The sequence below is a fragment of the Trachypithecus francoisi genome, unplaced genomic scaffold (genome assembly GCF_009764315.1).
Source record: "Trachypithecus francoisi isolate TF-2019V2 unplaced genomic scaffold, Tfra_2.0 Lachesis_group9, whole genome shotgun sequence".
Classification (NCBI taxonomy): domain Eukaryota; kingdom Metazoa; phylum Chordata; class Mammalia; order Primates; family Cercopithecidae; genus Trachypithecus; species Trachypithecus francoisi.
Window position 1 is genome coordinate 57,946,331 of NW_022681474.1, and position 21,374 is coordinate 57,967,704.

The 21,374-nt window shown below is 50.8% G+C and overlaps 1 protein-coding gene and 1 non-coding gene across 8 annotated transcripts; both read right to left on the reverse strand.

The window, feature by feature from the left end:
- Positions 1-6,732: 6,732 nt before the first annotated feature.
- Positions 6,733-20,019, reverse strand: FXYD4 (FXYD domain containing ion transport regulator 4). 7 transcript variants are annotated; one of them, XM_033209208.1, is made up of 9 exons: positions 11,827-11,911; positions 10,747-10,792; positions 9,759-9,891; positions 9,060-9,092; positions 8,923-8,949; positions 7,476-7,550; positions 7,333-7,372; positions 6,997-7,034; positions 6,733-6,919 (listed from the first exon to the last, which is right to left on the reverse strand). In XM_033209208.1, exons 3-9 carry the CDS (start codon positions 9,793-9,795, stop codon positions 6,900-6,902), a joined length of 270 nt encoding a protein of 89 aa, XP_033065099.1. In that variant the 5' UTR covers positions 9,796-9,891; positions 10,747-10,792; positions 11,827-11,911; the 3' UTR covers positions 6,733-6,899. The 7 variants fall into 7 exon arrangements, with proteins under 7 accessions (XP_033065099.1, XP_033065096.1, XP_033065097.1 ...); XM_033209205.1 differs by lacking the exons at positions 6,997-7,034; positions 11,827-11,911 and adding an exon at positions 19,380-20,019 and having other exon boundaries at positions 6,739-6,919; XM_033209206.1 differs by lacking the exons at positions 6,997-7,034; positions 11,827-11,911 and adding an exon at positions 19,380-20,019 and having other exon boundaries at positions 6,739-6,919; positions 9,759-9,918.
- Positions 16,358-16,461, reverse strand: LOC117082966. Its single transcript, XR_004436879.1, has one exon. It is a non-coding gene; the product is annotated as a U6 spliceosomal RNA (small nuclear RNA).
- Positions 20,020-21,374: the final 1,355 nt, after the last annotated feature.

Below are 21,374 nucleotides of genomic sequence, written 5' to 3' on the forward strand. Positions count from 1 at the left end.
AGACACAGGTGCTTGGAGATAAAGGTTTATTTGATTTGGCCGAGGTGAGAAATCTGCCTTAATAAAAAGAAGCAGCGTGGAGTTTTTGTTTTGTTTTTTATTTTTAGAGATGGGGTCTCCCTGTATCACCCAGGCTGGAGTGCAGTGTCTCAAAGTGCTGGGATTACAAGCGTGAGCCACCGCGCACGGCCTCAGCATGGAAGTTTTGACCTCCATATTCAGCCTGGGCCAGTTTACCCCTCCTTAGGCAACCTGGGGGTCCTCCACTCCTGGGAGGTCATATTGAGGCCAAACTTGCTGCAGATACACAATCGACATAGTACACTATAGCCTTGGCCTTCCAAAGTGCTGGGATTACAGGCATACGCCACCATGGCAGGCATGGGGAGTTTTTACACAGCTAGAGAATAAGGGAAGAGCAGTTTCAGAGAACTAAGTGGGGGGAAGTCTGTGTTTCTTTAGTCTCACATAGTGTCTTGAATAACCAGACTTCTGGGTGTCTGCAGCTGGTCACAGTGTGTTTAAAGATACTCATTCGTTCTGCAAAACTTTTTTATGGCCCTGAAGTTAACCCCTCCTTCACAAGGAACAGTATTCCAGCAGTTTATAATTTCATTATGGAAACAAGGAATATTGGGCAAAAAGCGAGTGGTTAACGTGTAAGCAAGTAAGGACCTGATAAGAATTTTCATTCTTTGAGTCACTAAAAATGCTGGGTGTTGAAATCTCAAGGGTCCTGGTTGCAGAAACTCTTATCACTAAGAAAGAGGCATAATTTTGGGTAGCAGTTTTGGATTTTGGAGAAAGCTGCTTTAACACTTGAAAATACCCTGAGGCCTGGCGCAGTGGCTCATACCTGTAATGCCAGTGCTTTGGGAGGCTGAGGCAGGTGGATCGCTTGAACTGAGGTGGTTTTTTGTTTTGTTTTGTATTTTTAAGACAGAATCTCACTCTTACCCAGGCTGGAGTGCAGTGGTGCGATCTCGGCTCATTGCAACCTCCGCCTCCCTAGTCAAGCAATTCTGCCTTAGCTCCCTGAGTAGCTGGGATTACAGGTGCATGTTGCCACGCCCAGCTAATTTTTGTATTTTTAGTAGAGATGGGGTTTTACCATGTTGGCCAGGCTGGTCTTGAACTCCGGACCTCAGGTGATCCACCCACCTCGGCCTCCCAAAGTGCTAGGATTACAGGCGTGAGCCAGCGTGCCCGGCCAAGCTGAGGAGTTTGAGCAGCTTGGGCAATATAGCGAGACCTCCAATTCTACAAAAAATATAAAAATTACTCGGGCCCATGGTGGCTCACACCTGTAGGCCAGCTACTTGGGAGGCTGAGGTGGCAGGATCACTTGAGCCCAGGAGGCAGAGGTTGCAGTGAGCCAAGACTGCACCACTGCACCTCAGCCTGGGTGACAGACCCTGTCTCAAAAAAAAAAAAAAAAATACTACTCCTGCTAATTACCAGGTGACCAGAAGGATGCAAGGACTCCACCAGCTGCTCTGCCATCTGCTACAAATGACAGCATAGGCCCCATCAAAGAGGTACCTGTGTTCCTAAATGATTTCATGTAGCGCCTCTGATGAGTCTCAGTAAACACTCAGGCCAAACCCTGAAACTCTGAGTGTTCTGAATCAAGGCCACGTTTTCTGCAGGAGAGGGCTAGTTACCTTTCTTTTATTTTTTTGTTTTTGTTTTTGTTGTTTTTGTTTTTCTTGTTTTTTTTTGAGACGGAGTCTCATGTTGCCCAGGCTAGAGTGCAGTGGTGTAATCTCAGCTCACTGTAATCTCCGTCTCCCAGGTTCAAGTGATTCTCCTGTCTCCGCCTCCCGAGTAGCTGGGATTCCAGGCACCCGCCACCGCAGCCGGCTAATTTTCATATTTTTAGTATAGACAGGGTTTCACCATGTTAGCCAGGCTGGTCTGGAACTCCTGACCTCAGGCAATCTGCCCACCTCGGCCTCCCAAAGTGCTGAGATTACAGGCGTGAGCCACCGCGCCCAGCCTAGTTACCTTTCAAGAAGCAGCCCCTGAGTACTTAGCAGTATGGGAGATAAGTCACCTGCACTAAGACCACCCTCATGATTTGGGCGCTGGCAGATGCATCAAGTCTCAAGGCATCTCAGTTTTATTGTTTTTGTTTTTTTAAAAATAATCAGGCTGGGAGCAGTGGCTCACACCTATAATCCCAGCACTTTGGGAGGACGAGGCAGGCGGATCGCCTGAGGTCAGGAATTCCAGACCATCCTGGCCAACATGGTGAAATCCCATCTCTACTAAAATTACAAAAATTAGCTCGGTGTGGTGGCACATGCCTGCAGTCCTAGCTACTCAAGAGGCTTAGGCAGGAGAATGGCTTGAACCCAGGAGGTGAAGAGTGCAGTGAGCCAAGATCAGGCCATTGCACTCCAGCCTGGTGATAGAGTGAGACTCCATCTTGAAAAAAAAAAAAAAAAAGACAGAATCTTACTCTCTTGCCCATGCTAAAGAGCAGTGGTGAGATCATAGCTCCCTTTTTTTTTTTTTTTTTTGAGACCAGGCCTTGCTCTGTCACCCAGGCTCGAGTACAATGGCATGATCGCAATCAGGGCTCACTGCAGCCTCAAACTCTCCAGTGGTTCAACTGCTTTATCCTAAGTAGCTGAGACTACAGGCATGTGCCACCACACCCAGCCTAACATTCTTGTTTTCTTTTTTTTGAGACAGAGTCTCACTCTATTGTCCAGGTTGGAATGCAGTGGTGCAGTCTCGGCTCACTGCACCTCTTCCTCCTGGGTTTAAGCGATTCACCTGCTTCAGCATCTGGAGTAGCTGGAATTATAGGCGCCTGCCACCACGCCTGGCTAATTTTGTATTTTCAGTAGAGACAGGGTTTCACCATGTTGGTCAGGCTGGTCTCGAACTCCTAACCTTAGATGATCCACCCGCCTCAGCTTCCCAAAGTTTTGGGATTACAGGTGTGAGCCACCGTGCCAGGTCCTAACATTCTGGAAATAACAAAATTATAGAGATAGAGGACAGTTTAGTGGTTGCCAGAGGTTTGGCCTGGGGGCCCTAAGTAGGGAGGGAAATGGGTTTGGCTATAAAAGAGGAGCATGAGGGATCCTGGTGATGAACTGTTCTAGATCTTGACTGTGGTGGTCACAGGAATCACGGGTGATAAAGTTGCACAGAACTAAACATACATGCACACACAAATGAGTGTTCTAACACTGGTGAAATCTCAGTAAGACCGATGTTTCTAGCAGTTTCAATATTCTGTTGTGATATAGTGTACTATAGTTATGCAAGAAGTTGCCACTGGGGGAAACTGGCTTATCTCTCTGTATTATTTTTTACAATTGCATGTGAATCTATAATTATCTTAATGTAAGGTTTTTTGGTTTGGTTTGGTTTGGTTTTTTTTTTTTTTTTTTTTTTGAGACCGAGTCTCACTCTGTTGCCAGGCTGGAGTGCAATGGCACAATCTTGGCTCACTGCAACCTCCACCTCCAGGGTTCAAGTGATTCTCCTGCCTCAGCCTCCTGAGTAGCTTGGATTACAGGCATGTGCCACCACGCCCAGCTAATTTTGTATTTTTAGTAGAGAGGGGGTTTCACCATGTTGGTCAGGCTGGTCTTGAACTCCCGACCTCAGGTGATCTGCCCATCTCAGCCTCCCAAAGTGCCTGGATTACAGGCTTGAGCCACTGTGCCCGGCAATAGCCTGAGTTCTGATCTCAAACTCACAAGGCCAACTCCCAGGTACAAGAGGGAAAAGACGATCTGAAAGATTAGCAAACTTTTTTTTGGGGGGGGCAAACTTTTAACCTTGATAATTTTGGGGTGCTAGGTTAGAATTTGGTTTACTTTGTGAGTAAATGTCTCTGTGATGTTTGTTTTCTTTTCTTTTCTTTTCTTTTTTTTTTTTGGAGACAGAGTCTCGGTCTGTCACCCAGGCTGGAGTGCAGCAGTGCAATCTCCGCTCACTGCAACCTCCACATCCTGGGTTCAAGTGATCCTCCCACCTTAGCCTCCTGAGTAGCTAGGATTACAGGCGTGAGCCACTGCGCCTAGCCAATTTTTATATTTTTAGTAGTTACAGGGTTTCAACATGTTGGCCAGGCTGGTCCTGAACTCCTGACCTCAAGTGATCCTCCCACCTCGGCTTCCCAAAGTGCTGAGATTACAGGCATGAGCCACTGAGCCCAGCCCTGAAAAATAAAAAGATTTTTAAAATAAAAAAGTGAGGAAGGATGTATAGACACCCAGCAGCACAGTCCCTGGGCTCTGTCTTTGATAATGATAAACATCGGGAAGGCAACAGGCCCCAGATCTTTGGAAACAGGGCTCAGGAGCAGGACACCTGGGTTGGAGGCTGGCTGTGGAATTCGTTAGCCCATGAGAACCTCTGGGTGCCTCTCTCCTCTAACCTAACCCTAACCCTAATGTCATCCGCACCTCATAGGTTGCTAGGAAAATTCGACGTGTGTGAAGTGTTTACAGTGGTGTCTGTCACATAGTAAATCCCCAACTGAGTGGAAATGACCCTTTGCTTTCTCTGGTTCCCCCCCCCACCTCTCCCCGCAGCCCCTCAACTAGGAGAGGATGACAAGGGGAAATTACCCCCCACCTCCGAAACAGGCCCCAGGAAGGGGTCTCTGAGGCACAGCCAGTAATCCCACAAAGGGAAGCCTGGAGAGCCTCTGTCATGCCCTAGTCAGCCCATTCCTCACTCCCAGAAGGGAGAGAGGAGAGCTCATTTCCGCTGGGAACCAGCAGCTCAACTCCAGGGCCCAGCCTCACCCATCTGGGGCTAACACTGACTCCATCCTCTACTGTCACCCAGACCTGGCCTCCCATCAATCTCTGACTCCTCCCACCATGATTTCCCCAGGCTCCATAAGCTAGAGCTGTCACCCTCCACATCAGCGGGATAAGCCTGTCACTGGGCAGTCACACCTAGGGACTCATGTGTGGTGGGGCCTCCTACATAAGTGGTCACTTACAGGACTTGGGGAAACTGTGGCACCTGTCCAGGAGAAGTTTAAATGAAGCAGCATGAGAGCTTGAAAGGAGAGCTGCAGGTCTCAACCACGATGTGGCCCCAGGACACGACATGTGAAGGTGGAGGTGGATGGATGTCATGTCCAGAAACCTCTGCTCCCCAGCAGGGCACTGGGGTTGGAAGCCAAGGCTGCATCTCTTGTCAGGGTCATGGGGCCACCATGCAAGGACAAGGTTTGCTAGGATTTCAAACAGCAGAGCTCCTGATAGTCATGACTGCGCCCTGGGTTCCTCAGTCAGAAAGCATGCACTGCTTCCGGTCACCTTTTGTGGCTTCCCCTGGGTCTGCCACTCCAGACTCGGCTTTCTTACCTCACTTTCATGTTCTCAAAAGCAGTCCCTCACACCAGCGTCTTCCGGTGCCAACGAGGAGAGAGCTCTGCACTGCACCCCCTGGATGAGGAGGCGTGCTCAGGAGCCCCGTTCTATCAGCCCTGCTGGGTGGCTCCCACCCCTGCCTCTGTGTTCCTGCAGGGCTGGGCCTTGCTTCCTCAGTGATCCTATCGCCTGCATTCCAGTCGTGCTGCTGATTCCCTCCACCAGGGTGGTTTGCGCACAGGCCCCTCCCTGGGTCTGCCTGTGCAGACTCAGTGCCGCCTCCGGACTGGCCATACCACCTGGGGCTGCCGGTACAGGGCAGCTTCCCCAAAGCACTGGGGCTTGCCAGGTGTTCTGTGACCCACCCAAGATTCCCTGATAGTGGCTGGACTCAGCCAGGTATCCTGAGTCCCACTCAGCCCCACCTTGGAACCTTGCTCTCAGCCCCTGCATATCCTGTTTCAAAGGCTCTGGCAGACATGTGGACCTCATTTTTACAACTCTGGGGCCCTGCACAAGTCTCTGACCCCAGCCCACAAGTCAGGAGACCCTAAGTCTAGGATACATCATACTTCTCAAGGATGTGGCCTACCCTGAGAAGTGGAGGGAGGATGCATCTTTGGAGACAGCTGCCCAGCCCAGGCCCTGGCCTCAGATTGGGAGCTGCCACCTGGCAGGACTCTGTTGTGCTCTGGCCTTTGCTGGGGGCAGAGGCTAGAAGTGGGCTCATTTCCTTCTCCTGGGCCATCAAGGGGCAGGACTGCAGGACGGGCACCAGGCAGGAGCGGCACTTCACACCCCTGCCTGGGGTGCTACAGGGACATTGCCAGGGAGGTCTTCCTGGAGGGGAGTTTGGGCATGCCAAAGAACTCGGATTTGCACACATGGTGTTTGACTCCCACGTGCACTATGCAGGGCTTCTCAAGACATAGTTCTTCATGGAATTTCACAGGATATTTCCTGGGAGGAGGGGGGCCCACGGGGTGAGCTGAGGGTTTTACTGGAATGGGTCGAAGGAATTACTACATTTTCTACCATAGAGAGCACTCACTGGGTGAGATGAGGTTTCAATGGGGGGCGAGCCCGGGGGGTCACTCTAGGTTAAAGGAAGTCATGAGTACCTGAGGCATCAGGGCTTCTAGGACCCCCATGCAAGTGGTGGAAATGGAAAGGTCTTCTGTTATAACACTGTAGTGTCTCACGGTGCATGGGTCTCTGTGGGGCTTGCTGGAGTGGGAGCCATAGGAGACAGTTGGGCGGCAGGGACTCAGGGATCGGGAAGCTTGTTGGGAGTGGGCCTCCAGGGAAAGTCAGCAATCCAAGGGATTACTCGCCCCCAGACCCAAAGACGATGGATCACAAGACTACAGAGGAAGGGGTGGTGGGGGGAGTTTAATTCAGAAAAAAAGTCTCCTGATTGGAAAGGGGCCTAACAGCCTGCCCTTGGAAAGAAGTCCTTCCTTGAGGATAAGTCCTTCCAGGGGAGGAGGCGCTGGGGGCCAGTGTTAGGCTTCAGGCCATCCCTGGAGGCCGGTCTTGTGCTCAGCAGGTAGTGGCAGAGCCTGCGGAGAGTGGCAGGCAGGTCATCAGACACAGTCCTTACACAGACACCCCCTCAGCCCACGGAAGCCCGTCTCACCTGGAGTGATGAGTGGGATGGTTTTCTCAAGTACGAGACTAGAGAAAGGACCGCATCAGAGTAGTATCAGGTTAGCCTGGAGGACCTTCTACCCTACATCCCAGACTCTTGCCGCCTGGCCCCAAGAATGCACCTCCTTGCTCTCCTTCCGTGGTCACTTCACACAATACCGAGGTCAGAGCTTTCCCTGACTGGGGCCCTTCAGGGTTGACTATCTGAATAACAAAGCTGGCTGCAAGTCCAGTGAGTGGCCAGGACCCTGTCCACTCTCCAGGTCAGGACTGTCCTCCCATAGTTCTGCCCTGAAGGAGGGGTGCACCACAGGGTTGGGCTCACCTGTGCTGCTTCTGGCTGCTCTTGCATTTGCATTTGCTACCTGAGAGGGAGAGAGGGGTCAGTGCCAGGGTCAGTGCTGGAATCAGACCACTCTCTCTTCCTGCCCCACCCTGTCCGCCAGCCCCACCTGCCCTGCCACTCACTCAGAACCGTCATGATCCCAGCAATGGCCAGGAGCCCTCCGCAGATCAGTCCGCTCAGCTGCAGGTTTTTCCAGTCTGGGGCAGGTACAGAGAGTGTGCTTGCACCAGCCTGGGGCCTCACTCATTCATTCAAAAGACATTCGTGAGCCCCTGCTTGTGCCAGCCGCTGCCATATGCATAAAGACAAGCCAGCAACAGAGACATCATTCTGTGTCTGGTGGGGAAACACTAAGAAGAAAAAAGGTGAGGCCGGGCATGGTGGCTCACACCTGTAATCCCAGCACTTTGGGAGGTTGAGGCGGGCAGATCACCTGAGGTCAGAAGTTCGAGACCAGCCTGACCAATATGGTGAAATCCCATCTCTACTAAAAATACAAAAATTAGCTAGGCGTGGCAGCGGGCACCTGTAGTCCCACCTACTCGGGAGGCTGAGACAGGAGAATTGCTTGAACCCGGGAGGTGGAGGTTGCAGTGAGTGGAGATCATGCCACTGCACCCCAGCCTGGGCGACAGAGTCAGAATCTGTCTCAAGAAAAAAAAAAAAAGGCCGGGCGCGGTGGCTCAAACCTGTAATCCCAGCACTTTGGGAGGCTGAGACGGGTGGATCAGGAGGTCAGGAGATCGAGACCATCCTGGCTAACACGGTGAAACCCCGTCTCTACTAAAAAAATACAAAAAAACTAGCCGGGCGATGTGGCGGGCGCCTGTAGTCCCAGTTACTCGGGAGGCTGAGGCAGGAGAATGGCGTAAACCCGGGAGGCGGAGCTTGCAGTGAGCTGAGATCCGGCCACTGCACTCCAGCCCGGACTACAGAGCGAGACTCCGTCTCAAAAAAAAAAAAAAACCGTCTCTACTAAAAATGCAAAAATTAGCCGGGCTTGGTGGCCGGCGCCTGTAGTCCCAGCCACTCGGGAGGCTGAGGCGGGAGAATGGCATGAACCCAGGAGGCGGAGCTTGCAGTGAGCCAAGATCGCCCCACTGCACTACGGCCTGGGCAACAGAGGGAGACTCTTGTCTCAAAAAAAAAAAAAAAGAAAAGAAAAAGAAAAAAAAAAAAAAAAGAATAAGTGGACATGCGCAAAGAAGGGACTTTGAAGGATGATCAAGGAAAGCTATCCTGGGGCTGAGGCCCAGGGGAGAGGAAGAGAGGAGGACCGCCTAAGGACTGGGGACTAGGGAAGGGGAGGGTGAGGGTGAGTGAAGGCAGGAGGGTAGGGGTGATGTATCGGGGGGCCCTAACCGCCCAGACACCAACCCTTCTCCAGGAGGGTTCCTAAGCATCCTGTGGCTACCCTCCCCTTGCTGGAGCAACGCTCTCACACAGACCAGGTTTAATCCCCCATCCCACTTTGTGTACACTAGGTCCACACCACCCCTCACCAACTTGTCTGGCAAAGAGGTCCAGGATAAGCAAAGGGAGGGTGGGGGTGGGAATATCAGCTCTTACCATAGTAGAAGGGATCGTTTTCATTGGCTAGAAAAAGCAGGGGAAAAAGACTTCAGAACCAGAACCAGGAGACAGGATGTGGGTATCAGAGGGGAGATGTGGGCAGAGTGGGCAGGCTGTTTGGGGGCCTCACTCACCAAATGGGTCATTGGCTTCCAAGGCAGTCAGGCCTGTGTGGGAGGAGCAGAGAAAATGGGTGGGAATTCATGACACTGGTGTCCAAGTAAGTCAGGCAGCAGGACCCCAGCCCAGAGGTTGTAGGGTGACCCTGGAGCCACCAGTTCCCTTCCTCACACCCTCCCCAGCCCCACACAGCCTCAGGGTTTGGCCCCGCCCAAGCCCTGCCTTCCCAGGCTTCCTGCTGCTGCTGTGTGCCTGCTAACAGGGATGGTTTGTTATGTCTCTGCCCCCTGAAGAAACAGGGAGTGCTTGCCTTTTTTTTGAGATGGAACCTCTCTCTGTCACCCAGGCTGGAGTGCAATGGTGCAATCCTAGCTCACTGCAGCCTCGACCTCCCAGGCTCAAGTGATCCTCCCACCTTGGCCTCCCAAAGCGCTGGGATTACAGGCCTGAGCCACTGTGCCATCTGCTGTTTTTGTCTTCAAGCCACAGGTGGTTAATGTTTTCCACGGTTCAATTCCTCTGGAGCTATTAGGATCTTTTTGCAATATTCTCATCCTACCTGTACTGTCATTTCCTTCATGTTTCTAAGTTGTCAGTTTAAATAAAGCATGCTGATTGAACACCAGACCCCTTTTGGGAGATGTTGTCTGACTTTTGCTGCCTTTGTGGGTGGGGTGATTGCAAGAGGGTCCCAAGAGACTGGGAGGACTCACCTGCCAGTAGGAGAAGGGCCAGGGTCACTCTCTCCATGTCACAGTTCGAGTGGCAGGGCTGCAGGAGGATAGGCACTGGGGCTGGGGTCTGCAGCCCACGGATCTGCTCCAGGCTCACAGCTCGCTTGGTCAGCTACAGGGGGCGGGGGCAGGCAGAGCCCTGTGGTGAGAGTAGGTGTACAAACCCCAAGGATACACTTGCTTGTGGGGTGATCTTGGGAAAGTGACTACTTTCTGTCTTCCCACCTAGAGATAGTGACGGCCTGGGGGAGTAAGCATGAGCTAAGAGCTCAGAACTGTGCCTGCACAGAGTAAGTGCTGCAGAAGACGTTGTTAAAATCCATGTGACAAACCCACCCCCTACTCCTCCCTACGAGGAAGGCACTATTATTGTCTCAATTTCAGAGGAAGAAAAAAAAGAAATGGAGCTTAGAGAGGTGTAATCAGATGCCCAGGGTCAGGTGGCTGCTATTCTAAGTCAGGGTCTGGAATTCCTAACCCCACGCAAAGGGCATTGTTATCAGGCCCCAGGCTATTGCTGCCAAAGGTCTGGGCCTGGGGTGGCCAGAGTCCAGTGCCCTGAGTCTGAATTCCCAGACAGCCCCCACAAAAGCAAGGGTGCAGAGGAAGAAAAAAGCGCTGAATCCTGGGATGAGGCGACTACAGCAGCCAGGACCTCCCCTGCCAGCCCTGGCAGGGGACCCTGCTCCAGCAGCCCCAGATTCTGCTCTCAGAGTATAGACCTCCTGTGGTATGACATTTCTCCCTCAGGTTGGAAGTAGCCAGGACCCCATTTACTTGTCCTTGGGGAGGCTGAGTCTTTGAGCGCAGGGCCCCTCCCAGCCCCTTGCATATTGTTAGCCTAGTGTGGTCAAGTCTTCAATACTGAAGCCATTGTCATCATTTGCTGTACCCAGCTCTGGCATCCTGATGAGATCACAGATCCAGGGCCAGCTGTCTGGGGCTGGGTCGATTCTCAGCAACTTACCAACTGTGTGACTCTGCAGGTTCCTCACTGCTCCTTCACCAGTGTCCTGTAAAAGGTGGATCATCAGAATAGTAGCAACTTCATAAGGTTATAGCAATGGAATTACATGAACTACTATTTGCCAAGCCTAAGAACCATGCCTAGCACACAGTAAGCACTAAAAACCTGTTACAATAAATACATCCATAGGTTGGCCACAGTGACTCACACCTATAATCCCAGCACTTTGGGGCTGAGGCGGGTGGATCACCTGAGGTCAGGAGTTCAAGATCAGCCTGGGCAACATGGCAAAACCCCGTCTATACTAAAAATACAAAAATTAGCTGGGTGTGGTGACAGGCGCCTGTATTCCCAGCTTCTTGGGAAGCTGAGGCAGAAGAATCACTTGAACCTGGAAGGTGGAGGTTGCAGTGAGCTGAGATTGTGCCAGTGCACTCCAGCCCGGGCAACAGAGTGAGACTCCATCTAAAAATAAATACATAAATACATCCATAAATAAACTGCTCCTTCTGCAGTGGGAGGGAGGCACGGGAGGGAGAGACTCTTAGGCACTGCTTCTGAACATGGGTTATTGGGCTAGGAGCAGTCTCCAAAGCTGGCTTCCCCGAGCCTTCACTGGTCTCTCTCTACCTTCACCAACAAGAGTTCCTGGAATATGAGGGTCTCAACTCTAGGTCACATTTTTTATTTTTTTATTTTTGTTATTATTATTTTTTTGAGACAGGGTCTTGCTCTGTTACCCAGGATGGAGAGCAGTGGCATGATCTCGGCTCACTGCAGCCTTGAACTCTCTTGGCTCAGGTGATCTCCTCACCTGAGTATCTCAAGCAGTTGGGACCACAGGTGCACCCCACCAGTTCATATATTCTTTAACCAAGGGCTGGCTTCTGTTTCCTCCAGCCCCCAACCCACCATCCGTATGACAGTAGGTGCAAAGCAAGAGGACTTCAAGCGTCTGCTGCAGCCATATCTGCCCTCAGACACCTCAACAGGCTCCTCATTACTCAGAATTCTTGGGCACCCACCCCCTTCACCCAGCAGCCCCGAAGTGGACGCCTGGTCACCTGGGTGAGGGCTCACCTGAGCTGGCAGCGCAGAGAATGGATCTGAGGAAGCTGCTGGGCTGTGGACGGCGCAGGCAGGTGGGTAGGCTCTTTAAACCCTGCAGCCACGCCCAGGGCTCCATGACGCAAGCTGGAGGGAAATGGTCAGGCTTCCTGAGACTCAGGCTGACCGACCTGCCACACCCAGGGCTGTTGGGGAGGAGCGGGCTGGGCCGAAGACTCTCTTTTGGCTTCTTCTTTTTTTTTTTTTTTTTTTTTTGAGACGGAGTCTCACTCTGTCTACCGGGCTGGAGTACAGTGGTGTGATCTCAGCTCACTGCAACCTCTGCCTCCCGGGTTCAAGCAATTCTCCTGCCTCAGGCTCCGAGTAGCTGGGACTACAGGTGCATGCCTCCAGGTCTGGCTAATTTTTTTTGTATTTTAGTAGAGATGGGGTTTCACCGTGTTGCCCAGGCTGGTCTCGAACTCCTGAGCTCAGGCTGTCTGCCTACCTTGGCCTCCCAAAGTGCTAGGATTACAGGCGTAAGCCACCACGCCCAGGCTTTCTTTTGGCTTCTTTAGCTCACCCAGATCCTAAAAGAGGGACCCGGAGGGTGCTGGGCAGGGTGTTTCTGGGCTCTTGTGCCAGCTGTGGGGGTTCTGGGACCTCTGTGTGGGGGTGTCCTGGGGACCGTGGAGGATACCAGGAGCCAGGCACTGACCTTCAGGCTCCCTGTGCTCAGCGGTGCCACTGCTGTCACTTGGGCTGCATGTCTACTGAAGGGAGACTGGTGGCCGGTGGGCACCCCTGGGGGTGGCTCACCCTCTGACAGGGCCCTGACACCCACTTAGCCTCCCCCATAGGAGAGGGATGGGTCCAGGAGGAGGATAGCCACCCCCGAACAAGGAGTGGGCTACCTCCCTCTGCAGACCTCAGGCCTGCCTTGTTGCTGGGGGCCAAACACACCCCACACAGGCGTGTGGAGGACCCAGGCCTCCCTAGTCTGCTGTTACCCCTCCCTAATTCTTTTCCAAATGAGGGACACTTGTCCCTGTCCAGAAGGTAAGGGGGGATGGCTGACAAGGGATGGGGGTCTCTGGGCTGGGAGGGCTAGGGAGGGCAGTGATGGTTTAAATGGTTTATTTATTTATTTATTTATTTATTTATTTATTTTTTTGAGGCGGAGTCTCGCTCTGTCGCCTGGACTGGAGTGCAGTGGCCAGATCTCAGCTCACTGCCAGCTCCACCTCCCGGGCTTACGCCATTCTCCTGCCTCAGCCTCCCGAGTAGCTGGGACTACAGGCGCCCGCCACCTCGCCCGCTAGTTTTTTTTTTTTTTTTTTTTGTATTTTTAGTAGAGACAGGGTTTCACCATGTTAGCCAGGATGGTCTCGATCTCCTGACCTCGTGATCCGTCCGTCTCGGCCTCCCAAAGTGCTGGGATTACAGGCTTGAGCCACCGCGCCCGGCCTAAATGGTTTATTTATTAATTGATGAGCCGGAGTCTCACTCTGTCGCCCAAGCTGGAGTGCAGTGGCTCAATCTTGGCACACTACAATCTCCACCTCCCAGATTCAAGCAATTCTGTCTCGGTCTCCCGAGTAGCTGGGATTATGGGCACACACCACTGTGCCCAGCTAATTTTTGTATTTTTAGTACAGACAGGATTTCGCTATGTTGAGCAGGCTGGTCTCAAACTCCTGACCTCAGGTGATCCACCCGCCTGGGCCTCCCAAAGTGCTGGGATTACAGGCGTGAGCCACTGTGTCTGGCCCAGACATACTTTTAACTGGAAAAAAGTATAGGGCAGTCTGAATAGGATGCTGTCACTTGTGTAAAAATATAAAATATTGGCTGGGAATGGGGGCTCAGGCCTGTAATCCCAGCACTTTGGGAGGCTGAGGCGGGCCTGTGTCTCTGTGTGCACACTGCATGGGGAGTCCAGGTGTTTCCTCGGCCAGCTGTTTACTTGAGCTCATTGCACTTAGCCCTCACAGAAGTCCTTGGAGGTATATACTCTCATTAGCCTGTCGATCTACAATAGTCAAACAGGTCAGATTTTAGTTTTAAAGGAGTTTATTTAAGTGTAAAGGTTAAGGATGGCCTGCTCAGGAACTATGGATTGTAGAGAATGGAAGTCATGGCTGGGGGCAGTGGCTCACACCTGTGATCCCAGCACTTTGGGAGGCCGAGGCAGGCAGAACATGAGGTCAGGAGTTCAAGACCAGCCTGGCCAACATGGTGAAACCCCATCTCTACTAAAAATACAAAAATTAGCCAGGTGTGGTGGTGCACTCCTGTAGTCCCAGCTACTTGGGAAACTGAGGCAGGAGAATCACTTGAACCTGGGAGGCGGAGGCTGTAGTGAGCTGAGATCGTGCCACTGCACTCCAGCCTTGGCGACAGAGCGAGACTCCATCTCAAAAAAGAAAAAAAAAAAAAGAAAAGAAGAATGGAATCAGAGTTTTAAAGTCTTGGCGGGGTGTGGGGGTTCAATCCTGACACTCTGGGAGGCCAAGGCGGGCAGATCACTTGAGCCCAGGAGTTTGAGATCAGCTTGGGCAACACAGCAAGACCCCATCTGTACAAAAAAAATAGAACAAACAGTCTGGCGTTGTGGCACACACCTATACCCCAGCGGAGCTGAGAGGAGCGCTTGAGCATGGGAGGTCAAGGCTGCAGTGAGCCCAGGAAGCACCACTGCACTCCAGCCTGGGCGACAGAGGGAAACCCTGTCTCACAATAAATAAGTACAGTGTAAAAGTTTGGGATCATTTATTTTATTTTTATTTTTTTGAGACAGAGTCTCATTCTGTTGCCCAAGCTAGAGTGCAGTGGCATGATCTCTGCTCACTATAACCTCCACCTTTTGGGTTCAAGTGATTCTTGTGCCTCAGCCTCCTGAGTAGCTGAGATCACAGGCCCGAGCCTCCATGCTCAGCTAATTTTTTTTGTATTTTTAGTAGAGACAGGGTTTCACTATGTTGGCCAGGCTGGTCTCAAACTCCTAACCTTAAGTGAGCCACCTGCCTCAGACTCCGAAAGTGCTGGGATTACAGGCATGAGCCACTGTGCCTGGCCTGGGATCATTTATATAGACACAGTTTAGGAAAGTTTAATAGGATTTTAACTGTTTTTTTTTTTTTTTTTTATCTTTTTTGAGACACGGTCTCCCTCTGTCACCCAGGCTGAAGTACAGTGACACAGTCATGGCTCTCTGCAGCCTTGACCTTCTGGGCACAAGCAATTCTCCTGCCTCACCCTCCTGAGCAGCTGGGACTACAGGTGCACACCACCACACCAGGATAATTTTTGTATTTTTTTTTTTTTGGTAGAGACAGAGTTTTGCCATGTTGCCCAGGCTGGTCTCAAACTTCTGGGCTCTAGTGATTCACTCGCCTTGGCTGCCTAAAGTGTTGGGATTACAGGCATGAGCCACCCACTGCACCTGGCTGAATTTTAACTTTTTAAAATGTAAGGTTTAATGTATTGTTATAATGATCTGGGCCCAGTGTGGTGGCTCATGTTTGTAATCCCAGCACTTTAGGAGGCTGAGGCAGGTGGATCACCTGAGGTTGGGAGTTCGAGACCAGCCTGACCAACACGGAGAAACCCTGTCTCTACTAAAAATACAAAATTAGCCGGGTGTGGTGGTGCATGCCTATAATCCCAGCTACTTGGGAGGCTGAAGCAGGAGAATCGCTTGAACCTAGGAGGCAGAGGTTGCAGTGAGCCAAGATTGCGCCATTGCACTCCAGCCTGGGCAACAAGAGCGAAACTCTGTCTCCAAAAAAAAAAAAAAAAGTTCTGATCAGTTGAGGTAGTCTTTCTTTAGGAGGAAGGTCTATTTAATACTTTATTTTAAATTTAAATATTTGTATATAAAATGAAGGCTGGGTCAGGCCGGGGGTGGTGGCTCATACCTGTAATCTCAGCACATTGGGAGGCCGAGGTGGGAGGATCACGAGGTCAGGAGTTTGAGACCAGCCTGGCCAACATAGTGAAACCCCGTCTCTACTAAAATTACAAAAATTAGCTGGATGCGGTGGCAGGCCCCTGTAATCTCAGCTACTCGGGAGGCTGAGGTAGGAGAATCGCTTGAAGCCGGTGGGTGGAGGTTGCAGTGAGCCGAGATCACACCATTGCACGTCAGTCCGGGGAACAGTGCGAAACACTGTCTCAAAAAACAAACAAACAAAAAAAGTGAAGGCTAGATCTCACTATGTTGCCCAGGCTGATCTTGAACTCTTCGTCTCAAGTGATCCTCTTGCCTTGGCCTCCCAAAGTGCTGGAATTATAGTGGTGAGCCACTCCCCTCAATCAATTTATTCATTTTTTTAAAATTAAAAAGTATGGAATCAACCTGGACAACATGGTGAAACCCTATCTCTACCAAAAATAGAAAATATTAGCCAGGTGTGGTGGTGCACACCTGTGGTCCCAGCTACTTGGGAGGCTGAGGCAGGAGGATCGCTTGAGCCTGGAAGGCAGAGGCTGCAGTGAGCTGAGATCTTGCCACTGCACTCCAGCCTGAGTGACAGAGTGAAACCCTTTGTGTGTATGTGGGATGTACATGGGATGCTTTGAAAATTTGCATGTCATCCTTGTGCAGGGGCCATGCTAATCTCTGAATTATTCCAATTTTAGTATATGTGCTGGAGAAACAAGCACTGTTTAACATTTTACACTGAAAATGTAATTGTCATAAGGTCCCTGTCTGAGTTAGGTACAGGATAATAAAGGAAGCAATTATTATTATTATTATTATTATTGAGATGGAGTTTCACTCTTGTTACCCAGGCTGGTGTGGAGAGGCGTGATATCAGCTCACTGCAACCTCCGCCTCCTGGGTTCAAGTGATTCTCCTGCCTCAGGCTCCCAAGTAGCTGGGATTACAGGCATGCACCACCATGCCTGGGTACTTTTGTATTTTTAGTAGATACGGGGTTTCACCATGTTGGTCAGGCTGGTCTCGAACTCCTGACTTCAGGTGATCCACCTGCCTCAGCCTCCCAAGGTGCTGGGATTATAGGCATGAGCCACTGCACCTGGCTAATTATTTTTTTTGTAGAGACAGGGCCTCACTATGTTGCCCATGCTGCTCTCAAACTTCTGGGCACAAGTGATCCTCCTGCCTCAGACTCCCAAAATGCTGGGATTATAGGTGTGAGCCACTGCACCCAGTCAAAACAGTCAATTTATAACAAAGATTAGTGATTGGAAGGGGGATGTATGGTCTCTTTTCTTTTTTGTCATTTATTAAAGCAGCACACTGAGAAAGAGAGTTAAGTTGTAATTTAAGAAAGACTGGTGAAGCCGGGCGCAGTGGCTCACGCCTGTAATCCCAGCACTTTGGGAGGCCAAGGAGGGCGGATCACGAGGTCAGGAGATCAAAACCATCCTGGCTAACACGATGAAACCCCGTCTCTACTAAAAATACAAAAAATTAGCCGGGAGTGGTGACGGGCACCTGTAGTCCCAGCTACTCGGGAGGCTGAGGTGGGAGAACAGTGTGAACCCAGGAGGCGGAGCTTGCAGTGAGCTCAGATCATACCACTGCACTCCAGCCTGGGCTATAGAGCGAGACTCCGTCTCAACAAAAAAGTAGACTTGTGAAATGTTACATGATTCAGATCACAGTCACATCTCTCTTAAAGCTTAAAGTGTTTTAGGTGTTGTAATCTTTATTTTCACAATCCCCACTTTAAGGGTGAGAAAACTGAGGTAGAGACAAGTTGAGTGTCACATGTAGGGTGGATGGGAGGTCAGGACCCCAGCCTGGTGGCTGGATGGCGACACCCTCACTGCCTAGGGCAGTCACCTCACTGTGCTTTTTTGTTGTTGTTGTTGAGATGGAGTCTCGCTCTGTTGCCCAGGCTGGAGTGCAGTGGCATGATCTCAACTCACTGAAACTTCCACCTCCCGGGTTCAAGCGATTCTCCTGCCTCAGCCTCCAGAGTAGCTGGGACTACAGGCGCATGCCACTGTGCCAGGTTAATTTTTGTAATTTTAGTAGAGACTGGGTTTTACCATATTGGTCAGGCTGGTCTTGAACTCCTGACCTCAGGTGATTCACCTGAAAGTGCTGGGATTACAGGCGTGAGCCACTGCACCCAGCCTCACTGTGCTTTTTATGTTGTGGACTCTGTGGGTGTCATGGTCTCCTGGAGGGCAGATCTTGGCCAGCTTGACCCTGTGTTTCCTGGCCTCTGCCTCCCACTCTCTCTCTCTCTGCTGGTCTCTGGGCATGTGTCCCCCAGTCATTCTCCATGCAGGAAGTAGAATGTAGTGGCTCTGCAGTAACTAAGCAGAGTTTAAACTTGGGGCCCGTCTCCCAAGCCAGGTGACATTGGAGAAGGTTTCTACCTCTTTGGGTCTCTGTTTCTTCATTTATTAAAGGAGACTAGTGAGAGCATTGTTTTGAGGACTCAATGTCCTGAGCCAGCTCCCTTACCATGGTGGTTTCTCTGAGTGTGGTGTCATTGCAACAGGGTATATCTTCTCCCACTTTCTGTCTGGTTCTCCTAGGTCTTTTTTTTTTTTTTTTTAGATGGAGTCTCGCTTTGCAAAGTTTGTGCTGTGAATGGTGTGTCTGAATCTTGAGGTTAAAGAGCTTTCTTCACAACCTGGCCTGGGAGGGATTAATTCCACAAATGTGTACTGAAGGCTGAGCGTGGATCATCCCCTGTGCCTTGCTGCCTGTGCGTGGTCTTCAGAGGGTGAGACTGTCTTTTTTTTTTTTTTTTTTTTTTTGAGACGCAGTCTTGCTCTGCTGTTGTCAGGCTGGAATGCAATGGCGCGATCTCAGCTCACTGCAACCTCCTCCTCTCGGGTTCAAGCAATTCTCCTGCCTCAGCCTCCCAAGTAGCTGGGACTACAGGCACCCACCACCACACCTGGCTAATTTTTGTATTTTTAGTAGAGACGGGGTTTCACCATATTGGCAAGGCTGGTCTCAAACTCCTGACCTTGTGATCGCCCTCCTTGGCCTCCCAAAGTGCTGGGATTACAGACGCGAGCCAGTGCACCCGGACTTTTTTTTTTTTTTTTTTTTTTGGAGATACAGTCTTGCTGTCACCTAGGCTGGTGTGTGTAGTGGTGCTGTCATGGCTCACTGTAACCTTGACCTGCCAGGCTCAAGTGATCGTCTCACCTCAGCCTCGCAAGTAGCTGAGACTATAGGCATGCGCCAACATACCCAACCAATATTTTAAATTTTTGTAGAATCAGGGCCTCCCTATGTTGCCCAGGCTGGTCTTGAACTCCTGGTCTTAAGTGATCCTCCCAACTCAAGCCTCCCAAAGTGCTAGGATGACAGGCGTGAGCCACTGGGTGCAGCTTTCCTGGGTCTTTTAAAATGTCAGCTTCTGTGTGTGTGTGTGTGTGTGTGTGTGCACGCGCGCGTGCTCTCACACGCGAACACGTAGAGCACTCCTCAAAATAGACCATCTCAGCCTTCTACTGATGCCTGTAATGTTCAGTCCATCTTGGAAAACAGAAATCTCAGGTTATGTTCCCACTGTGTGCCAGGTAAGATACTTGCCACTTCCCTTTTATTTTACATCTGGGTACATTCTAGTCTTTATTACCTTTCCTCAGGGAAATTAATACCGTCATGGACACATCTATGTTCTTCATAGAGCAACAGGGAAAAGCTCATTCTGGGAGTAGGGGAGGCCAGGTGGCAGGGAGGGAGTCCCAGTTGCAAATGCTGATTTTCAGGTGCCACTCTGGGCCACAGACTTCCCTTCCTCCGCACCAGGTCCTTTGTATCCTTTGCAGTGTTGAAGCCAGAGAGGGAAGACAAGTTGAAGCTGGATCCTGAAATTTTCTCTCTTTGAAACATCTTGATATCTCTGAACTTTGACCTACACCCACCGAGCTGAGGCTCAGGCAAAGTGGTGTTGTTTTTCCTTTACCCTTCCAGTCTCATCACCCAAGGTTTGATTTCCTGTAGGTTTCAGTGCCTCTCACCCAGCTTTCCCATATTTGTACTGCATAAGAAGTCAGATTCCAATGTGTCACTCCAGGAGTTTTGGTAAGAAATGCATGTCCAGGAAGCAGGGCAAGAAACTTCCTGAACACAGCCTTCATTGCCAGTCCAACCCTCAGGAATCACACCATGACAGAGTTCATCCAAACACTCCTAATGGATGAAAAAAACACTTTTTTTTGAGACAAGGTTTCACCCTGTCATCCAAGCTGGTGTGCAGTGGCGCAATCACGGCTCACTGCAGCCTCCACCTTCCAGGCTCAAGTGATCCTCCTGCCTTGGCGTCCTCAAGTGTTGGGATTACAGGTGTGAGTCACCACCCCCAGCCAACACTTTTTTTTTTTTTTTGATACAGAGTTTCACTTCTTTGCCCAGGCTGGAGTGCAATGGGCACGATCTTGGCTCATTGCAACCTCTGCCTCCCGGGTTCAAGCAGTTCTCCTGCCTCAGTCTCCCAAGTAGCTGGGATTACAGACACGTGCCAGCACACCTAATTTTTGTATTTTTAGTAGAGACAACAGGGTTTCATCATGTTGGCCAGGCTGGTCTTGAACTCCTGACCTCAAGTGATCCGCCCGCCTTGGCCTCCCAAAGTGCTGGGATTATAGGCATGAGCACCGCGCCTGACCCAGCCAACACTTGTTAATATCCAAAACTTTTAAAGCTTTCTACACCATTCGGTGATCATTTATTTATAAGTACTGGGTTTAATACCTAAGAAGATACGTTCATTAACCTAGGGACTGACTTTGCATCACTTCCAGTGTAAAAGGTGTTGCTGCATATTGAGTGTGTGGCCAGAAATTGGGGGCCTCTCAGAGGGCACAGACACAGTGCTAAGGCATGGTACACACCATGGATGAGGTGATGTACCGTTGTGCTTGCAGAAGGCACGCTCAAAGAGCTGGATTCCCAATCTCTGAATCTGTCCAAGCCTCAACCTGTCCCCTGCCTTGGATGGGTATCAATACCACCTGGCTGAGGTGAAGTTTTCTTTCCACCTGTTAAAGGTTATAATACCTCATAGCAATAGGAATAGGAATGGTGGATCCCTGAAGAGGGCAGAAGTTGTTGCGGGGGTGATGGGCGCAGGCAAAAATGCTAGGGCCTTCTGGAGAAGTGCATCTGAGGTTCTTCTTGGAGACCTTCCAAAGCAAAGTTGGCTTTTGGGACTTACAGGACCCCTTTCCTATGAATGCCTGCTTTCTTGAGGCTTAGTCCCCTGCTGTAGCCTGATGGGCCGGGACTCAGCTGAAAAGGCTGAAACTTGGGCGGAGCGGCCCACCTTGTGCTCGCTACCAGAGCACAGTGTGACCTTAGCAAGATACTTCTCTTCTCTGGAACAGTTTCCCTCTAGGGTCTCTCTCATGGTGGCCCCCTTTCTCTTAGCCTACCGATCTTACCATGTGTGTCTCAGGGCCCTTCACAACTACAGTAACAGCTCTTGTAAACTGAGCGGTCACTCAACTGAGTGACCTGAGTCTTCTGAGTACATGCAGCATAATCAGATTCAAAGTAGACTCAGTCACGGTTCCCACTTTACAGATGAGCAAACAGGCAGAAAGAGGTAAGTCGGAGGCGCACACAGCAA

Coding starts and splice junctions, on each gene's coding strand:
- FXYD4 (XM_033209205.1), bottom strand. CDS start 9,795: ATGGAGAGAGTGACCCTGGCCCTTCTCCTACTGGCAG. Junction 8,950..9,059: donor GGAAGCCAATGACCCATTTG/GTGAGTGAGGCC, acceptor TGCTTTTTCTAG/CCAATGAAAACGATCCCTTC. Junction 6,920..7,332: donor AGCAGCCAGAAGCAGCACAG/GTGAGCCCAACC, acceptor CACTCTCCGCAG/GCTCTGCCACTACCTGCTGA.